Source organism: Muntiacus reevesi, chromosome 9 (assembly GCF_963930625.1).
Source record: "Muntiacus reevesi chromosome 9, mMunRee1.1, whole genome shotgun sequence".
NCBI classification, from domain to species: Eukaryota; Metazoa; Chordata; class Mammalia; order Artiodactyla; family Cervidae; genus Muntiacus; species Muntiacus reevesi.
Window position 1 is genome coordinate 37,593,320 of NC_089257.1, and position 19,493 is coordinate 37,612,812.

General features: G+C 38.7%; 1 protein-coding gene across 1 annotated transcript in view; it reads left to right on the forward strand.

The window, feature by feature from the left end:
- The first annotated feature begins 497 nt into the window (after nucleotides 1–497).
- The window catches only part of PGM2L1 (phosphoglucomutase 2 like 1), a 59,611-nt gene continuing 40,615 nt past the window's right edge, over nucleotides 498–19,493 (forward strand). The window contains exon 1 of the mRNA XM_065944454.1: nucleotides 498–889. Coding sequence (XP_065800526.1) covers nucleotides 779–889 — 111 coding nt within the window. The 5' untranslated portion in view covers nucleotides 498–778. The remainder of the gene's footprint in view (nucleotides 890–19,493) is intronic.

Genomic DNA, 19,493 nt, shown 5'->3' on the forward strand with positions numbered 1-19,493 from the left:
TGAGAAAACGCAGGGCAAGGAGCTGCTGGGAGTTGTAGTCTGCGGTGGTCTTTACACGCCTCTAGGGGGAGAGAAAAAAAAAGAACTACAACTCCCGTGAGGCCATGCGGGGACAGCCCTCGCACTCTCCCGCCAGGCGCGCTCCCCAAGACGAAGCAGGAGGGGCCCTTCGCGCGCCATGGGCATTCACAAAAAAAACGACGGGCGCTCAGAGTGGTGGACATGGCGTCTGGTGCAGAAAAGGAGACGCGTGGGGGTGGGTGGGGATTGTAACAAGAATAAGACATGTGGAAAAAGGCAAATTAAGAAATAAAATGGTCCTGCCCCTATTCCTCACCCCGCAGCAGGGTACTAACTCGCGCCGCTGGGAAGGCGTCGGGAGCGCGCTTCCCGGCTCGCGCCTCGAGTCCCGGGAGCTTAAATCGGCTGGGAAGGGGCGGGGCCAGAGGCGCGAGGGCGGGGCCTATAGCTGAGAGGGCGGCGGTAGCGGCGGCGGCCACAACCCAGACATCTGGGACTGTTGTTCTCTCGAGGTGGGACCGCCTCAGTCCGTTCGCCCAGAGAGACCAGGAGCTCGTCTAGTGGGAAGTAGGCGGCCGCGTCCCTCCTCTCTCCTGTTTCCTCAAAGCTGCGGCAGGACCTGGCACAAAAGTCCTGCGGTTGGTCTCCGATGCCTTTCAGTGAGGAGGGGGCGTCGAGATCCCGGTGAGCGCACGTCAAGCTCCTCCAGCTCTGTGTCTTGGCTGGATCCCCAGTCACGCACCCCAGACTGGCTGCCATGACTGAAAACGCAGAGGGGGACCTGAACTCCAACCTGCTCCACGCCCCTTATCACACTGGGGACCCTCAGCTAGACACAGCCATCGGGCAGTGGCTCCGTTGGGATAAGGTGGGTACCTGGTCGGCAGGGCATCCTCCCGCTCCTCCTGCACGTCCTCCCACACGGTGTACGCCCTTGCCCGTCCCCACCCGGTGCTCGGCAGGCTGTTGGGGGAGATGGCTCAGGCCAGGCGGCGGGAGCTAGCGGAGCTGGGCGTTGCCACCCACCTCTGCCTGGGCTGCCTCCCTGGGGCCATCTGAGCTGGGCAAGGCGAGAAATTACTACCTTCCTTCCTCCCCCCGTCCCGCCCCCCTTCAAGTGTATGTCGTGTCTCTTTTCTCAAAAAAAAAAATTATCTTCATCATCATCATTGTAAGTTATACCCTTAATAGAGAGATTTCCTTTCCCCTTTCTTCTCCCTTGACTTCCTTCTCTGCAAATCTGAAAGTGGGTGTTTTTTGTTGTTTTTTTTTTCCACCTTCTGGGACGATATCTAACCACTATCTGCTTTAGCGCTGGTCTGGTGTGTTTCTAGCTTACGTCGCTAGGTAGTCGCTGGTCTTTTATCGCTCCCGCTCCCGTGTATTCTCTAATACCACCTTTTGCTCTTGAGAAAGATAAGGGTTCTCTTTTTTCCGCTGGCCAGAAGTTATTTTCTGAAGGTGTCCTCTTCCAAAAATCACGTTTTCCAGGTTTCATGCGATGATACAGACTTGTATCCATTCCTCCTCTGTTCCCCGACCCGTACTCTCTCCAAATTGTTGCGGTGTTTTCATCTTACGGAGGCATATGGCATGGATATATGAGAGCTAGTATTAAAATGCAGCCATCTCACTTGTAAAAGAGGCCCTTAGCTCCAATAGAGGAAAATTATCCAAGCTTTTGCTTTGTCGAGTATATTAAATGCGTTTGTTGAAGTAGAGACGGCAACGTATTTTAAATAGAATTAATAATACTGAATTAAAGAATTAATGTGGTCATATGTGAAATCATGTTATTCAGCTTCCTAAAGGATTATTAGCCTTCTGAAAAAGTTTTATTTTCACTTTGTTCAGTCATTCATGCATTCAGCAAAAAATATCGATTGAGCATTGGGTAATGTTTCAGGGCCTGTTGGGTCCAGGGTACGCTAGTGGTGAGGAGGCTAGAAAGGGTTCCTACCCTCAAAAATAAGTCAGCAAATAAGGAAGACCAGCAAATATGCAATTACTTGTTTAAGTATTACGTGGTCATATGTATCTTGGACATTCTAATTCTTCCTCTGGAATCTAAACCAGTGCATTTCAAACTCTTGAAGTGCATGCAGAACACCTGGAGATCTTTAAATGCAGATTGTGATTTATGAAGCCTGGGGTGTGGTGTGAGATTCTGCTTCATAATGAACTCCCAAGTGATACCAATGCTGCTGGTCTGTGGACCACACTTTGGGTAGCAAGGCTCCAGAATGTTCTGAATGAGCTACTAGAGAGCTAACACCCTTTTTGTAGGATTTGCCCATTTATACAAAAAATACATATGTACACACACCTTTTTCAGTCATATGCAAAATCTGTGGTATCCCGTTGATTACAAGGATGTGAAAAATGTGAATAACTTTAAATCCATTTTGCCAGTTTTTATTATTGCCTGCTGTGAATATAGTTCCTTGCTGTGGAAGGATACAAAAGTGAAGATTTACAGATTACTCTTCTGTTTTTGGTTCATTAGGGAGGAGGAAGCCTAGTAGGAAAAAAAAGCTAAGGCTTAACATACTGTGAAATGATATATACTGTAAACTGACCATATATATCTCTTCAGCAGAGAAATCTAAATTACAAATGAATGTTATCTTTATAGGTTTAATATAGTTAATTGCTATTGTTTAAAGCCATCTGCTGTCAGTAAAGAAATGTGATTTTACTTGTGTCTCTGTGAAGTGAAAGGAAGATGTATGATATTCAAAGACACTTGTAGAATTTCAACACAATTTAATTTACTGATAACTATTATGTGTGTCAAAGCCTTTGGCCCTTCAACAATAGGAGTTTGTTTCATTGTCACAGGTAAAATCTTTTGTTCTGTTTAGGTGCCAATTTTGACTATACTTTTCCTAATGGATCTCTTGACTTGATTATTTTTAAAAATATCTACTGAGTGAATTAATATTATTTGTCCATGCTGTACCTAGATATTGTTGGGTATACTGAAATGTGAAAAGACTATGAAATACATATACATGTAAAAAGATAATGCTGGGATGGTGTTGGTGGCAATTTAATGGTTTACAGGCAGTCAGGTTTTATAGGAGTTTAAAAGTAAGTGACCTGTGGACTGGGATAGTCAAGGAAGACAATAAGAAGATGGGATACATATGAAAAGAATGGGGAGAGCCCTCACTGAAAGTGGAAGAGAAATTAATTTATATTTAAAGGGCCTTCTATATACAAGGTACGGACTGAAAACCTGTGGGAGACACAAAGATTAATTAGATATGGATCGTATCTTCAAAGAACATAGAAGGGAATATAAAACAAAAGCTTACAAATATAATACAGGGAGCAAGTAACAAGTGCTTTTAACAGATTTAAATAATAATTATTTAATAAAAATAATATTTACTTAACCAATCCCTCTCTCAATGGGAAAAAAGCTTTTAATTAGTAAGGAAAGATACATGAATTGTAGATTGATAGTGTAGGTAAGCTAGGCTATGGTGTCCCAGGGCACTGAAATGTGGAGTGCAGAAATGTGAAACAATAGTTTGGATTTACATCGTTTATTGCATTACATGTTGGTGATGACATGTGTGGTCTTCCAGTAGAGAAAGTGAGGTAATACCTGATTAATACCTATTTATTTTTTATAGTGGAAAAAAGAACCTACCAAATGCCCTGATCCTTGATGACTCTGGTGAGATACATAATACTAAGTCATAAGTTGATCTAAAAGCAATTTGTTACTTGCCCAGGTCACCAGTATTGCTAGTTTTAGTCATGATGGGTGGTGTTCTTTGAAATTTCTTCATAAAACAGGTGTTATCTGTGCTAAACCCTTCAGAATTAGTTTAAATTTAGACTTGTCAGCATTGAGAGAAGGAATATTCCAAGTAGAGATAAAAACATTAATGTGTGTACTTAGAAAATTTGTTTCTGCAGTAATTTAGGGTACATAGAAACTGTTGGAAAGGCATGTAGACCAGGTCATAGAAAGGCATTAGTATGTGGTTAGTGGCCTTGAGTAAAGGTATATGAAAATGTTAAAACAAAAATAGTGCAATAAGACAGGGTGTTTACTGGGGAGGTCCCAGGTACCCCTTGCTGTTGCTATGGAGTGACATTCTTTTGTTCTGTTTACTATAGTCCAGGATCTGACCCTTGGTTCTTATGCCTTCAGACTAATTTGTTAGTCTCTCTTGCCTCAGGATGGACTCATGCTGCTCAAGGTCACAGTAACTGATGTCAGAATTCAGAAAGCTGTTTTATTAATTTATGGTACAGATGTAATATAGATGAATTTGTCTCAGTCAGGCCATTTTCTCGATACACCATAAGGGAAGTGAAAGAATCTGAAGATTTGCAGTGATTATGAAATCAAATCACAAGGAGTCAGATATATGGCATAAATGTTTAACAGCATTAGCCTATAATAAGTAAATGCATCCATCTCTCTGATAGGACTGTCCTACCACTGGAATCCAACAAGTCTGTGGATCAAAGTGTTCCTCCTCCAGCCAATGCACAGATGATATGCTACAGTGCTCTCCCCTTCTATCTTTTAGAGCTAAGGCCCCCACTTCCTTCCTAATACTTTCATACATTCTATCAAATTACAGACAAGTCTTGCTGGCTAGAAGCTAGGTTCTCTATAAATATGACAACTCTCTCCTGTTTTTGATATACTATAAATTTTACCATTTTTGAAAACAGTCTTATCAAAGACATTAAGCCCTGTCCAAGTTTGGGTGTGTAAATGTGGGTAGGGAGTGGGATGGGACCCCGGGCACAGCTGCTCAGCCAGCTGTAGTGGCAACAACTATATACGTATCGACAGCAGTGTGGAGGCAGGAATTGGGCATGGCATTTTGAGAAATAATGAATAGAGTACTGTGGTCTCTGAAGGTAGGTTTATGTTGAGAAAGAGTAGAATGTAAAAATAGATTAATTAGGTTACAGTTATGAAATGCCTGAACATAGAAATAAAAGACTTCATCCTAAAGTCAGTGATTTTCAAACATCTGGCAATGAAAGTTTTTAAGCAAAATATAGCCTGCATTTCTTTAAAAGTGGTGAATGAATTTCCTTTTAAATCATCATCACGTGATGGAAAACACACCCATGAAGCACCTCTACAGAGGTTGTCCATTCCAGTTTCATTGTGCAGAGACCCAAAGAAGTGGAAATTATCAGTGGTGGTGGATAGAACCTGAATCAGAACTTGAATCTGACACCTAGTTCAATATAGTTTTTATAATGGTTTAGTCACTAAGTCGTGTCTGACTCTTGTGACCCCCATGGACTGCCAGGCTCCTTTGTCTATCGGATTCTCCAGGCAAGAATACTGGAGTGGGTTGCTATTCCTTCTCCATTTTTTTTTATAATACTAGTCTATATTACATTTTTTGTTAACTTTTTCTAATACTTTACATAATTTGGCATTTGATCAATGAAGAATACTTATCACCTTGTTAGCTTTGGAAAATATTAGTGGTTATTACTTGAATTTATTTGTGTTGTGTTTCAAACCTTGATGATCTAAATAATTTGATATTCACAGCAACCCTGTATGGTAGGCAGGTTAGGTGTGAAAATGAAGTTGCTCAGTTGTGTCCGACTCTTTGCAGCCCCATGGACTGTAGTCTTATCAGGTTCCTCCATCCATGGGATTTTCCAGGCAGTAGTACTGGAGTGGATTGCCATTTCCCTCTCCAAGGTTAGGTGTGCTGCTGCGTCGCTTCAGTCGTGTCCGACTCTGTGTGACCCCATAGACGGCAGCCCACCAGGCTCCCCCGTCCCTGGGATTCTCCAGGCAAGAACACTGGAGTGGGTTAGGTGTAGTTATCTTCAATTTTACTACTAAAGAAACTTAGTTTCAGACATGGAAAATGACCTGCTCAAGGACATATGGCTTTTAAGTGGTAGACTTGGAACTAAACCTGGGATATCTGATCTTTACTCTAGCTTTCTTATCACTGTACTAGACTCTGTAACTGGAATGTTTAATAGATGTTAGTGACATCATAAACCAAGTTTCAAGGACCTCATTAAAACCATTTTATTGGTTTTTGTAAAAGCTGAAGTAGACTGTAATATTCTGCAGAATAAATTGCCATGGATTTTTTTTTTTTTAAGAGCTGAATTTTCTGCTTAGCAGTTGCTTTGGTTTCCTTGGCAACAACGTTCTCCCTCTGTCCAAGACATTTAGTATGTAGAAATAAGGGTTTGGAGATATACATACACATATATATGTGTGTGTAATATAAATGCATGTATGTGTGTGTATGTGTGTACATATATATACACACATACACACATTTTTTCTTTTTATATATTTCCAAATTTCTTACCTTTGCTCTTTAGTTTCTACAATTTTATTTTTAAATTTATTTTTATTATTTCAAAGAAATACATGCTTGTGGTTTTTTAAAAATAGTAAAAAGAGATTATAATGGAAAGCAGTGTTCCTACTTACCTGTTCTCATCCTCAGTTTGCTCCTTAGAACCCATTTTTGACTTCTTAGTCATTGTCATGACCATAAAAGCTAGTACCACTATTCCTTGATTTATTTTACATATTATCTGTCAGATGCATGCTGTGAAAAATGAGAGCTCACTCACCCTGTTCTCTGTCCTGACTAAATTACATTATGCCATTAGTTTTAGTTATTCTTTTGAAAACTTAAATAGTTTAATTAGTGCTAACAAAGTCTCCAGGACCATAAGCCCAACTCACAAACACAGAGCTCCCGATTAGCCATTCTGTTTGAGAAGAGATTAGCAGAAAACATGCGTATTTATTAAAAACCAGAGAAAACCCAAATCAGCTTCCAAGAAAAATTGGTGAATATCAATGACTTACCAAGGATCAAATTATGTAAAGAAAACAAGCAGCATGAAGAGAAAAAACAAAGCAGTGGACCCAGAAAAGAACCAAGGTAAGGGAACATAACAACTTAAAATCAGTTTTAAAAGGTAATTATTCTATCAAATAAAGAAAGATGCTATGTAAAAGGAACAGGAAAGTTAGGGGGAGCTCTTGGAAGTTAGGGGGGCAAAAAACTGGATCCCTCCACCCCCTGCCAAATGCAATAGAAAATATAAAAGTTTAAGTTGAAGAAACCTATAGCAAAAGGAAATAGAAAATATGAGAGAAGCTGACATGAAGGAACCACCCCAGGAGTCCATTGTAAAGAAATCACAGATGACAAATGTGCACTAGTTCGACACTGGGCTTTAAAGGAATGTATCTTAAAAAAGAATGCAATGTCTGTGCCTTAAAAGAGAGCTGGAAGATGTTAATGATAATGATGAAGATGGCATGTTATTTCTGGCAACAGCAACTTCAAAAAAAAGAAAAGCAGTTAACCACAGATGGAATAAAGGGAGGAAGGGAGGAGGGAGGGCAGGGAGGAAGGAAGGCAGACAGACTTGAATAAGCAAGTTATGGTTCAATAGTGAAGCAAACTAAAATAGGATGTGATTTTTGAAGAATTAATTGATGGAGCTTAAGGGGAAAAAAAAATCCATTTGATCTCAGCACCTTCAGGCAACTCAAGGTGAGCCTGGAAAGATGAAATTTTATCCAAGCCCGGGGTCTGTAGTGAACAATATTTAGATAATCTTAACGTAATACTTGCAGTATTTTCAGTTTTGAGGATTAATCTGAAGACAAAACAAAATTTTAATTTTTATTGTGGTTAAAAACACATAAAATTTACCGTCTTCACTGTTTTTAAGTGTACAGTTCAATAGCATTAACCAGATTCTCACTTTTATGAAACAGATCTCCAGAACGTTTTTGTCTTGTGAATCTGAAACTCTATACTCATTAAAGAAGTCCCCTTACCTCCATTCCCTCTAGCCCCAAAACAGTGTTAACAACAGGGAAAGAGGTCGGGTAGGAGGGTTTGAGGGAACTCCCTATACTACCTGCTCAGTTTTCTGTAAACCCAAAATTTTTCTAAAAATTCAAGTCTTTGATTAAAAAAATAATACTTGAAAGGGAAAGGATTCTTATTTGAAAGCACCCTCTTCTTTCCCATCTGAAAATGTCAAAATAGGTAGACTGACTACTTCTTCCTTTTATTTAGGGTCTTCTTTGCCCTGTTTTTTCTTTCAAAAAAGATTTTTGTTTAGTTCCTTTATGTTTTCTACAAGGCCATTAGAAGTCTGTTTGGTATTATCTTTAATCTAGAATTATTTTTTCCCCATCTCTTCCTTTCCTCCTATTTGAAAAATCAGAGAGCCAAGAGAAGCTGACGAAAAGGAATTTGTCTTTATTTGGCTCTTCCAAATTATACTTACAAAAGTGAAAGTGTTAGTTGCTCTGTAGTGTCTGACTCTTTACGACCCCATGAACTGCAGGCCACCAGGCTCCTCTGTCCATGGGGTTTCCCAGGTAAGAACACTGGAGTGGGTTGCCATTTCCTCCTCCCTGGGGATCTTCCCGGCCCAGAGATTGAACCCAGATCTCCCACATTGCGGGCAGATTCTTTGCTGTCTGAGCCACCAGGGGAGTCACGGGAAAGTAGTAGTTGTTAGTCATGTCTGACTCTGCAACCCCATAGACAGACTGTAGCCCACCAGGCTCCTCTGTCCTCGGTCTTCTCCAGGCAAGAATACTGGAGTGGGTAACCATTCCCTTCTCTAGGGAATATTCCTGACCAAGGGATTGAACCCAGGTCTCCCACATTGCAGGCAAATTCTTTACTGTCTGAGCCATGACTGGGACTGCCACAACAAGAGAAGCCTATGCTTATAAGATACATTAAATTAACCAAAGAATGTAAATGTTATTAAATTCCACTAACTCGGATTTTCATGGTCTCTCCCTGGACAGTCTAAATTTGATTTATCTATCCTTGTGGGAAGACAGTGTGTTTTGCTTATTTAGTTGTTTTTATTTATTTCATATGTCTGTTCTATATTTTAGAAACACCTTTTCCCCCAAATAAAAGGTTGGGTAGTAATTTAGTGTAGATTTTGCTAAAGGAGTATTTTTTTTCCATTAGTTGCTCTCCGCATTATTGCTAATTAGTACTGAAGCTGCTGCCCTCTGGTGTTGGGAGTTAATGAAGAAAATGATTAATGCTGATGAAAAGGATACAGATAGTATATCCAGGCTTGCATAGGATCTCTTATACCAAGTAATTTAATGAGCACTATATCTTACCAAGCAAAACTATGAAAATGGTCTTACTGAATGCTCAAAAGAGTATGAAAATTATAATGTAAATGAAAAATACTGTGCTTCTTAGATGCAAAGTCATCTTAGCTTTCAGCTCAACAGATTTTGTTAGAAAATCTTTTCAGTGTAAGTGATAGTTTTGTGGTTTCTGCTTCAGAATTTTCTCATGTAATTTTCCCTCTGAAATATTTCATTATTTATTGCATGTAAAAACTATCAAAAACCTAAATGCCCACCAATCAGAGAAAGGATACATAAGCTAGAACACTGCAGCAGTTGAAAACCTATCAGGGAAATTAAACTGAACAGGGGACATGCAATAACAATGAAGAGATTTTTAAAATTGAGGTATAGTTGATATACAATGTTATATGTCACGTGTACAACATAGTCATTCAAAATTTTTATAAATTATATTCCATTTGAAGTTATAAAACATTGGCTTTATTTCCTGTGATGTACAATGTATCCTTGTAGTTTATTTTATACATAGTTGTACCTCTTAATCACCTACCTTTATTTTGCCCCTCCTTTCTTTCCTCTCCCCATGGGTTTTTCTCTGTATCTGTGAGTCTGTTTCTGTTTTGTTATATTCATTTGTTTTATTTTCTGTATTCCACATATAAATGATCACATACAGTATTTGTCTTTCTCAGTCTTATTTTATTAAACACAATACCCTCCAGGTCCATCCATGTTGTTGAAAATGGCAAAATTTCATTATTTTTTATGGGTAAGTACTTTTGCATTGTGTGTGTATTACATCTTCTTTATCCATTCACCTGTTAATGGACACTTCCATAGCTTGGGTATTGGAAATCCTGCTGCTATGAACATTCAGTTCAGTTCAATTGCTCAGTCATGTCCAACTCTTCGTGACCCCATGGACTGCAGCATGCTAGGCTTCCCTGGCCTTCACCAACTCCTGAAGTTTACTCAAACTCATGGCCATCGAGTCGGTGATGCCATCCAACCATTTCATCCTCTGTTGTCCCCTTCTCTTCCCACCTTGAATCTTTCCCAGCATCAGGGTCTTTTACAATGACGCAGTTCTTCACATCAGGTGGCCACAAGTATTGAAGCTTCAGCATCAGTCCTTCTCATGAATATTCAGTACTGATTCCTCTAGGATTGACTGGTCTTCCACTGTTTGCCCATCTATTTGCCATGAAGTGATGGGACCGGATGCCATGATCTTAGTTTTCTGAATGTTGAGCTTTAAGCCAACTTTTTCACTCTCTTCTTTCACTTTCATCAAGAGGCTCTTTACTTCTTCTTCACTTTCTGCCATAAGGGTGGTGTCATCTGCATGTCTGAGGTTATTGATATTTCTCCCGGCAATCTTGATTCCAGCCCAGCGTTTCTCATGATGTACTCTGCATATAAGTTAACTAATCAGGGTGACAATATACAGCCTTGGCGTCTTCCTTTTCCTATTTGGAACCAGTCTGTTGTTCCATGTCCAGTTCTAAATGTTGCCTCCTAACCTGCATACAAGTTTTTCAAAAGGCAGGTCAGGTTGGTCTGGTATTCTCATCTCTTTCAGAATTTTCCACAGTTTATTGTGATCCACACAGTCAAAGGCTTTGGCATAGTCAGTAAAGTAGAAATAGATGTTTTTCTGGAACTCTCTTGCTTTTTTGATGATCCAACGGATGTTGGCAATTTTATCTCTGGCTCCTCTGCCTTTTCTAAAACCAGCTTGAACACCTGGAAGTTCATGATATTGCTGAAGCCTGGCTTGGAGAATTTTAAGCATTACTTTACTAGCATGTGAGATGAGTGCAATTGTGCAGTAGTTTGAGCATTCTTTGGGATTGCCTTTCTTAGGGTTTGGAGTGAAAACTGACCTTTTCCAGTCCTGTGGCCACCGCTGAGTTTTCCAAATTTGCTGACATATTGAGTGCAGCACTTTCACAGCATCTTCTTTTAGGATTTGAAATATCTCAACTGGAATTCCATCACCTTCACTAGCTTTGTTCGTCGTAATGCTCCCTAAGGCCCACTTGACTTCACATTCCAGGATGTCTGGCTGTAGGTGAGTGTGAGTGATCACACCATCATGGTTATCTGGGTCGTGAAGATCTTTTTTGTACAGTTCTGTGTGTTCTTGCCACTACTTCTTAATATCTTATGTTTCTGTTAGGTCCATACCATTTCTGTCCTTTATTGAGCCCATCTTTGCATGTAATGTTCCCTTGGTATCTCTAATTTTCTTGAAGAGATCTCTAGTCTTTCCCATTCTGTTGTTTTCCTCTATTTCTTTGCATTGATCGCTGAGGAAGGCTTTCTTGTCTCCTTGCTATGCTTTAGAACTCTGCATTCAACTGGGTATATCTTTCCTTTTCTCCTTTGCTTTTTGCTTCTCTTCTTTTTCACAGCTATTTGTAAGGCCTCCTCAGACAGCCATTTTGCTTTTTTGTATTTCTTTTTGGGGGGATGGTCTTGACTGCTGTTTCCTGTACAGTGTCACGAACCTCTGTCCATAGTTCATCAGGCACCCTGTCTATCAGATCTAATCCCTTAAATCTATTTCTCACTTCCACTGTATAGTCGTAAGGGATTTGATTTAGGTCATACCTGAATGGTCTACTGGTTTTCCCCACTTTCTTCAATTTAAGTCTGAATTTGGCAATAAGGATTTCATGATCTGAGCCACAGTCAACTCCTGGTCTTATTTTTGCTGACTGTATAGAGCTTCTCCATCTTTGGCTGCAAAGAATATAATCAAGCTGATTTCAGTGTTGACCATCTGGTGATGTCCATGTGTAGAGTCTTCTCTTGTGTTGTTACAGTTCAATTTGTGTCAGATGCTTTATCTGCATCTACTGAGAAGATCATGTTTAGTTTTTTTTTTTTTTTAATTAAAACTTTATTTTTTAAGCAGTTTTAGGTTCACAGCACAGTTGAAGGTAAAGTACAGAGAGAGATTTCTCACATTCCCCCTACCCTCACTCATGGATAGCTTCCCTCATTATCAACATCCCCCACCAGTGTGGCACACTTGTTAGAGTCGATAAACCTACACTGACACATATTAATCACCAAAAATCCATTGATTCCAGTATGCTGTTGGGTTTCACCCCACAGACCTTCATGCCTTGTATTTGCCTAGCCCCAAGACTGAAGAAAGAGTTCACAGTCAGCAACAGAGACATTAGTGATTTAATGGACAGGGGCATCTTACATGTCTGAAGCAAGGCCCTGAGCAACACCCCATCATGTATGGCAGATGGCATGGCAGTAGTCTTAGTTATTGGGGAAGGCAGTGAGGGAATTTACCAGTTACAAAGGAAATTGATGTCATGTTGGCACATCAGTTACCAGGGAAACCAGCAGAGGAGCGTCACTGCCCCTTTGATAAACTATCATATTGGAGCTGTTCTGATCTGGAGATTAGAGCAATCACTAGCTGGGGCTGGGGGCAAGTAGGTCTCTGTGATTAGGAAGGAAGGTTAGTCATTTGAGTAGAGTGTAGGTGAAGCAGGGACTGATTGAATAGGGTGTGTTCAGAGAGGAAGAGAACAGCCATTTGGCCAGCCTTATTATACATATGTTTTATTCTTGGTAGTGTAGATTGTATGGGGGTAGTGTAGATTGTATGGGTTTGGACAAATGTGTAATGATCTGTGTCTACCATTATATTATCATGCAGAATAATTTCACTACCCTAAGAATCTTCTCTCTCTGCTTAGTTGTTTCCGACTCTTTGTGACCCCATGGACTATAGCCCACCAGGTTTCCCTGTCCATGGGATTTTCCAGGCAAGAATACTGGAGTGAGTTGCCATTTCTTCCTTCAGGGCATCTTCCTGACCCAGGGATCGAACGTGCATCTCCTGCATTGGCAGGTGGACTCTTTACCACTGAACCACCTGGGAAACCCCAAGAATCCTTTATGTTCCACCTGTTCATCACTTCCTCAACCCTCAACCTCTGGCAGCCACTGATCCTTTTAGTTTCCACAGTTTTCCCTTTTCCAGAATGTCACATAGTGGGAATCGCACAGTATTTAGCCTTTTCAGATTGGCTTCTTTCACTTAGTAATATGCTTTTAAGTTTCCTCCATGTCTTTTCATGGCTTGAGAGCTCATTTCTTTTTATCACTGAAAAATAGTCCATTATCTGGATGTACCATAACATTAAACAGTTTTTTTACTTTGTGATATCATGAATTATAGTGATTTTTCAATGTTGATTCAACTGATATTCCTCAGATAAATACTACTTGGTTGTAATGTATTATTCTTTTTATATATTTTGTTAAAAATCTTTTTGTATATTTGTTAGATTTTTGTATTAGGATTATGCTGACCTTGTAAAATTAATTGAAATGTTCCCTGCTTTATTTTCTGAAAACCTTTTTGTATGATGGTATTATTTTTTCTTTAAATGTTTGATAAAATTTGACACCTAACCCATCTGGGCCTGAAGCTTTTTGAGAACAGATACAATTTCTTTAATAGATATTGGACTTTGGGGATTTTGTTTCATTAGTTTCAATTTTGGAAAACTAACTTTCCTCAGTTTATTTAGAGTTAATATTATACCACTTATTGTAAGTTCTTGCAACAGTGTTGGCCCATGTTTTATCATCAATACTGCCTCCATCCTTTATCATTTGTATCACTTTTTATAAAAGTGTTATAGTTTTTGCTTTAGTCAGTCCTCTGCATTTTAAAGCCATTAAGAAGAAAAAACAGTCTGTTTATATTTATCCGGCTTTCTACTATATCCAGTGCTCTTTGTTCTTTCCCCAAAATTCAAGTTTTCAATTTATATTCCTCCCCTTCAACTTAAAGAATTTCCTTTAGCCTCTATTATAATACAGATTCACTGGCAATGAATTCTCTTAGTGTTCTTTATACATATGTTAGATTTCTTGGTATAGTCTTGGATAGATCTCTGAGACTCTATAAATTTATTTTTATCTTTTTCTCTTTGTATTTCAGAATAGATCATTTCTATTGATGTGTCTTCTAGTTCATGGACCCTTTCATCTCCATTCTGCTATTAAGACCATTCAGTGAATTTTTAATCTCCGATATTGTATTTTTCAGTTCTAAAATTTCCATCTGGTTCTTTTCTATAGTCTCTATTTCTTCTGTGAGATGTCTTATCTTTTCATGCATTTTTCCAAGAGCATTTTTCTTTAAGTCACTGATGATAGCTCTGTTAAAATCCTTGTTGGCTAATTTTAACATCTGGATATGTTAGAGTTGGTCATCGCTAATTATCTCTGCTCTTGAGAATGCATCGTGTTTCTCTAATTCTTCATTTGTCTTGTAATTATGGATTTCATCATGGACATGATGAGTGTTATATTGTGGAGAGCCTGGAATCTGTTTTTCCGCTGGAGAGTGTTTATTTTGTTTATTTTATTATGTAATTAACTTGGTTGAACTCAGACTATACACTCTGTTTCCTGAGAGGCTTCTCACATCTCAATTTGTTTTTTTATCCTTCAGTTCAGTTCAGTCACTCGGTCGCGTCCAACTCTTTGCGACCCCATGAAACGCAGCACGCCAGGCCTCCCTGTCCATCACCAACTCCCGGAGTTCACCCAAACCCATGTCCATTGAGTCGGTGATGCCATCCAGCCATCTCATCCTCTGTCGTCCCCTTCTCCTTCTGCCCTCAATCTTTCCCAGCATCAGGGTCTTTTCAAATGAGTCAGCTCTTCACATCAGGTGACCAAAGTATTGGAGTTTCTTAGCTGATATCTGTCCCACACTTATGTAGGAGAGGAGTCAGCTAGCGATTTGGACAGAGTTTATGGACAGAATGTGCGGTTCTTCCTTTCTAATCTCTCCTTTCTTGGATGTGTACTCCCGTGGGCACGGTTGCCCTGAATCCTGTGCTACTGTTTCTTTGGGGCATAAGGACCGTGGGATTTCCATTGGTATTTCAGCCACTGCACAAGGCTTTGACTACTGTCTGTTCTCAAAAACCATAAAAACAGGAAACTCATCTGTGCTGGTTCCTTCTCCTAAGTGTTAACTCCCTTTTAGAATCAAATCTGTATTTATTCACTCTCTCGGACTTTAAGGTCTTGTGGATTTTGTTTTTGTTTCTTTGTTTTTTATTTAGTCTAAGAGGTTACAGTTGTTATCTGTGGGAAGGTCAGATATGGTTGGAATTTACTTGGCCATACAGGAAACAGATGGTACATGATATTTTTTATGCCATTTAAAATTATTTCTTTCTGTTCGCTGTTGTAGAGAAATACAGTTGAACATTGACCTTGTATCAAAAAAACTCTTACTATATTCTAGTAATTCTAAAAATTATTCTCTTAGATTTTTTAATGTGCCCAATCATTTCATCTGAAAATTATGTGAGTTTTATTTCTTCTCTTTTCTTGTACTTTTTGTCTGTTTTTCTTGCTTTATAGGTTTGGCTAGGACTATAGGATTTTCTGTCTTGCCACCCCATCCTACCCTGCCTTCCTCCTTCTCATTCTCCTCCTCCTTATAGCTTGCCATTGTCAGATTCAGGAAGTTCCTTTCTATTCCTTATGTGCTGAAAGTTGAAAATTTAAACTTACTTATATGTATCTTCAGGTTTTGTTCCCTAGAAGCAAAGAGGAATTTCTGTGCAAATGATTTATAATAGGAATGCTCTCAGGAGAAACTTGTAAAGGAGTGAGGGAATCAGTATAGAGAAAGAAAAGAACTAAGCAATGATATTATTTCAGGTGAAGTTTGATTAATCAAGTTTAATCAGCTTGATTCTATGCTTTCTGGAGTGTTAGTTGCACAATAGAGTTATACTTCTGCACCAAATATCATTAGCTGTTGGCTATGAAGGAAAGGTGTGTATAACTCTTAGGTCTTTTGCATAAGCTGGTTCCAGTCATCCCAAGGAAGTTTTCCAGAGAATGTAGCATGTGTGAACTCATAGCAGTAGTACCTATAACTGCTAGAAATGGACACAACCATACAGTTAAGAGGATCTCTGGAGAATCTTAATGGGATCTTAGCACACACATCCTGAGTTTTTCTATATTCCTTGTTTGCTAAGATTTTATCGTATGTAGTTAAGTGTTTTACTTTGTTAGGTACTTTCTCTGTATCTGTATCTGTTCAGATTGTCATTTTTCTTTTTAAACCTGTCAATGTTGTGGATAACCTTGATTCATTTTCAAATATTATACCAACATTATACTCTGGCATAAAAACACATTGTCATGATTTATTATTCTTTTTATATATTGCTGGATTTGGTTTGATAGATTTTACTTAGGATTTTTGCACCTTTGTTCATTGGTGAGGTCAGACAATGATTTTTTCTTTCTGATGATATGTTTGTTGTATCTAGGTTAAGCTAGACACAGGAAAAGAATTGATGGGTGTACACTCTTTTATCTTCTCTGGAAGAGTTCTTTTAAGATTCGAATAATTTATTTCTTAAATATACTTTGGAACTTGCCAATAAAGTCAACTGGGGCTGGAGCTCTCTTTGTGGGTACATTTTATGATTTAATCTCTTGCATGTTTATAATTCTAATCAGGTTTTTTTTCCTTGAACAAAATTGTCTATTTGTCTAAAATTTCAAATTAGAGTTTTTGTCTTTTCCAGAAAAGTGGGATTTTGTATACCAGAGAGTGAAATTGCTGGATCATATGGGTTTATTTTAGATTTTTAAGGAACCTCCATACTGTTCTGCATCATGTCTGCACCAATTTTCCCACCAACAGTGTAGGAGGGTTCCCCTTTCTCCACATCCTTTTCAGAATTTATTACTTGAGGACTTTTTGGTGATGGCCATTCTGAATAGTGTGAGATGATACTTCACTGTAGTTTTGATTTGCATTTCTCTAGTGTTTAGAGGTGTTGAGCATCTTTTCATGTGTCTATTGGCCGTCTGTATGTCTTCTTTGGAGAAATGTCTATTGAGGTCCTCTGCCCACTTTTTTTTATTGTGTTTTTACTTGTTTTGATTACAAATATTTTTTTCCTCAATTTGTCTTTTGGATCTATTTATGTAATTTTTATCATGCAGAACATAATTGTAATTTTATTGACAGATAATACTTGGAAGACATGTGACACTTAACATTTTCTGTTTGTTGAACATCTTAAAGTGTTTCTGATGTTGTCCATTTTTTTTTTTTTTTTGAGAAATAATTGATATACATCACTGTATAAGTTTAAGGTGTACAGGACTTCCCTGGTGGTCCAGTGCTTGAGTCCATGCTTCCACTGCAGGGGGCACAGGTTTAATTCTTGGTTGGGGAACTAAAATCCCACATGTCTCAGCAATATACGGCATGATGGTTTGATTTACATGTATTGTGAAATGATTACCACAGTAGGTTTAGTTAATATCCATCATCTCATATAGATAAAAGAGTATTTCTGATTTTTTAAAAGCTATTTTAAATAATGCTGAGAGCACTGTTTTGCATGTAGATTTTTTCCTCTGGTTTATTTCTGTAGCATATGTAAAGATGACATATACATGAGATAGAGCTATTTAAGTTTTGACCTTGGACCATTAGTCAGACCATAACTGTAGCATGATTTCAGAAGAATATGAAAGTTGGGCTTTATTAAAAAAGAAAAAATCTTATTGTTTCCTTTGTTGATAGTTTTCATTCTGATGGGAAAGTTTTTCCTGATTGTTAGTAGTATTTTTACTACTTCAAAATAATATATTAAACATCAGGCCATGAATCTTTTTTGGTACAAATTGAATTAAGGATAGTTACAGAATCTCAATTGACAGGATTCTAGATATCTTGTCTAAGCTCCTACTCAGAATTAAAATGTCTAAAATATCCCTAATAGGTAACTTCATTGTCAGAATATCCCTGGTATAGGGGACTCTTATCTTACTTGGGAGCTAGATTCTAAAGTCAATAAATAATGAAAATTTCATAAAGTAAAAAATTACTCTTGGAAACTCTTAAATTGCCTATGAACTATAGAATATGTGACTTCAAGTATCTCTCTTTATACAGTAACGTATAATAATAATAATGTATATAGTAGTTCAGGCTTCCCTGGTGTCTCAGTGGTAAAGAATCCGCCTGCCAGTGCAGGAGACACAGGTTTGATCCCTGGGTTGGGAAGATCCCCTGGAGAAAGGAATGGCAACCCACTCCACTTGGCTGTGAAATGCCATGGACAGAGGAATCTGGTGGGCTACAGTCCATACGGTTGCAGGAGAGCTGGACACGACTGAGCGACTAAACAACAACATATAGTAATTCACTATATATATATATATATATATATATATATATATATATACATATATATAATGAAGCACATGCACAAAATATAATTTTTAGCAATGCTTTGGGAAGTAGGGATAAGTACATATAGTTGACTATGTGTAAGTTAAGTGTATATGAAACAAATGTAGTACAGTATTGTATAGTAGAAGGACTTCTGGATCTGGTAATGGCTTCCCTGGTAGCTCAGCTGATAAAGAATCCACCTGCAATGCAAGAGACCTGGGTTCAATCCCTAGGTTGGCAAGATCCCCTGGAGAAAGGAACAACTACCGACCAGTATTCTGCCCTGGAAAAACCATGGACTACGGTCCTTGGGGTCACACAGAGTCAGATATGACTCAGCGACTTTCACTTTCATCGACAGATGAGGTAATCTGGACAACTTTCCTCTAACAGCTAAAAAAGATAGGCGAAGTATAGATTTATAGGTGTTGAGGACTCAATAGATTACTCAGGAACTTTCAGTTCAAGATCTGAAAGAAGGTAGAAATTGAGAGAGGTTGAGTTTAGCATTTAGGGCCATTTTTGACCTGTACTCATTTACTGATCCAGGATGGGCAGCCAAGAGGTTTAGGAGTCTGTTTCTATTAGCCTTGCCAGGATACAGGGACCAGTATTAGAATTTAGAGCCTACCATAGGTGGGGACCCTGAAAATACTTCGGCTTTAGGGCTTCCCTTTAAACACTGGTGAACTCGAACTAAACATCCTGCCCAGAGGCTGCATGCAGCTCTGAGTCATTTGGAACCTGAAAAGTGAGTTAAGGTAAACCCAGATTGCTAGTGTCTTCAGGTGCCTGGGAGAATAAAAAAAAAAAAAACTTCCCTAGAGGGAAGTACCTTAATCCCAAGTTTCAAATTATTCCTACTAATAGTATTTCAAATATAATACTCAGTACAAAGAGAACCAGACACACAAGGAAAGAAGTCAACATGCACAAGAACCTAAGAACCAACAGATAATAAAAGGGTCTTCTCATACTGCTGTTATCAAATGCAGACTTTAAAATTACTATGCTTGTCAACTTCCCAATTAAAAATTGGGCAGA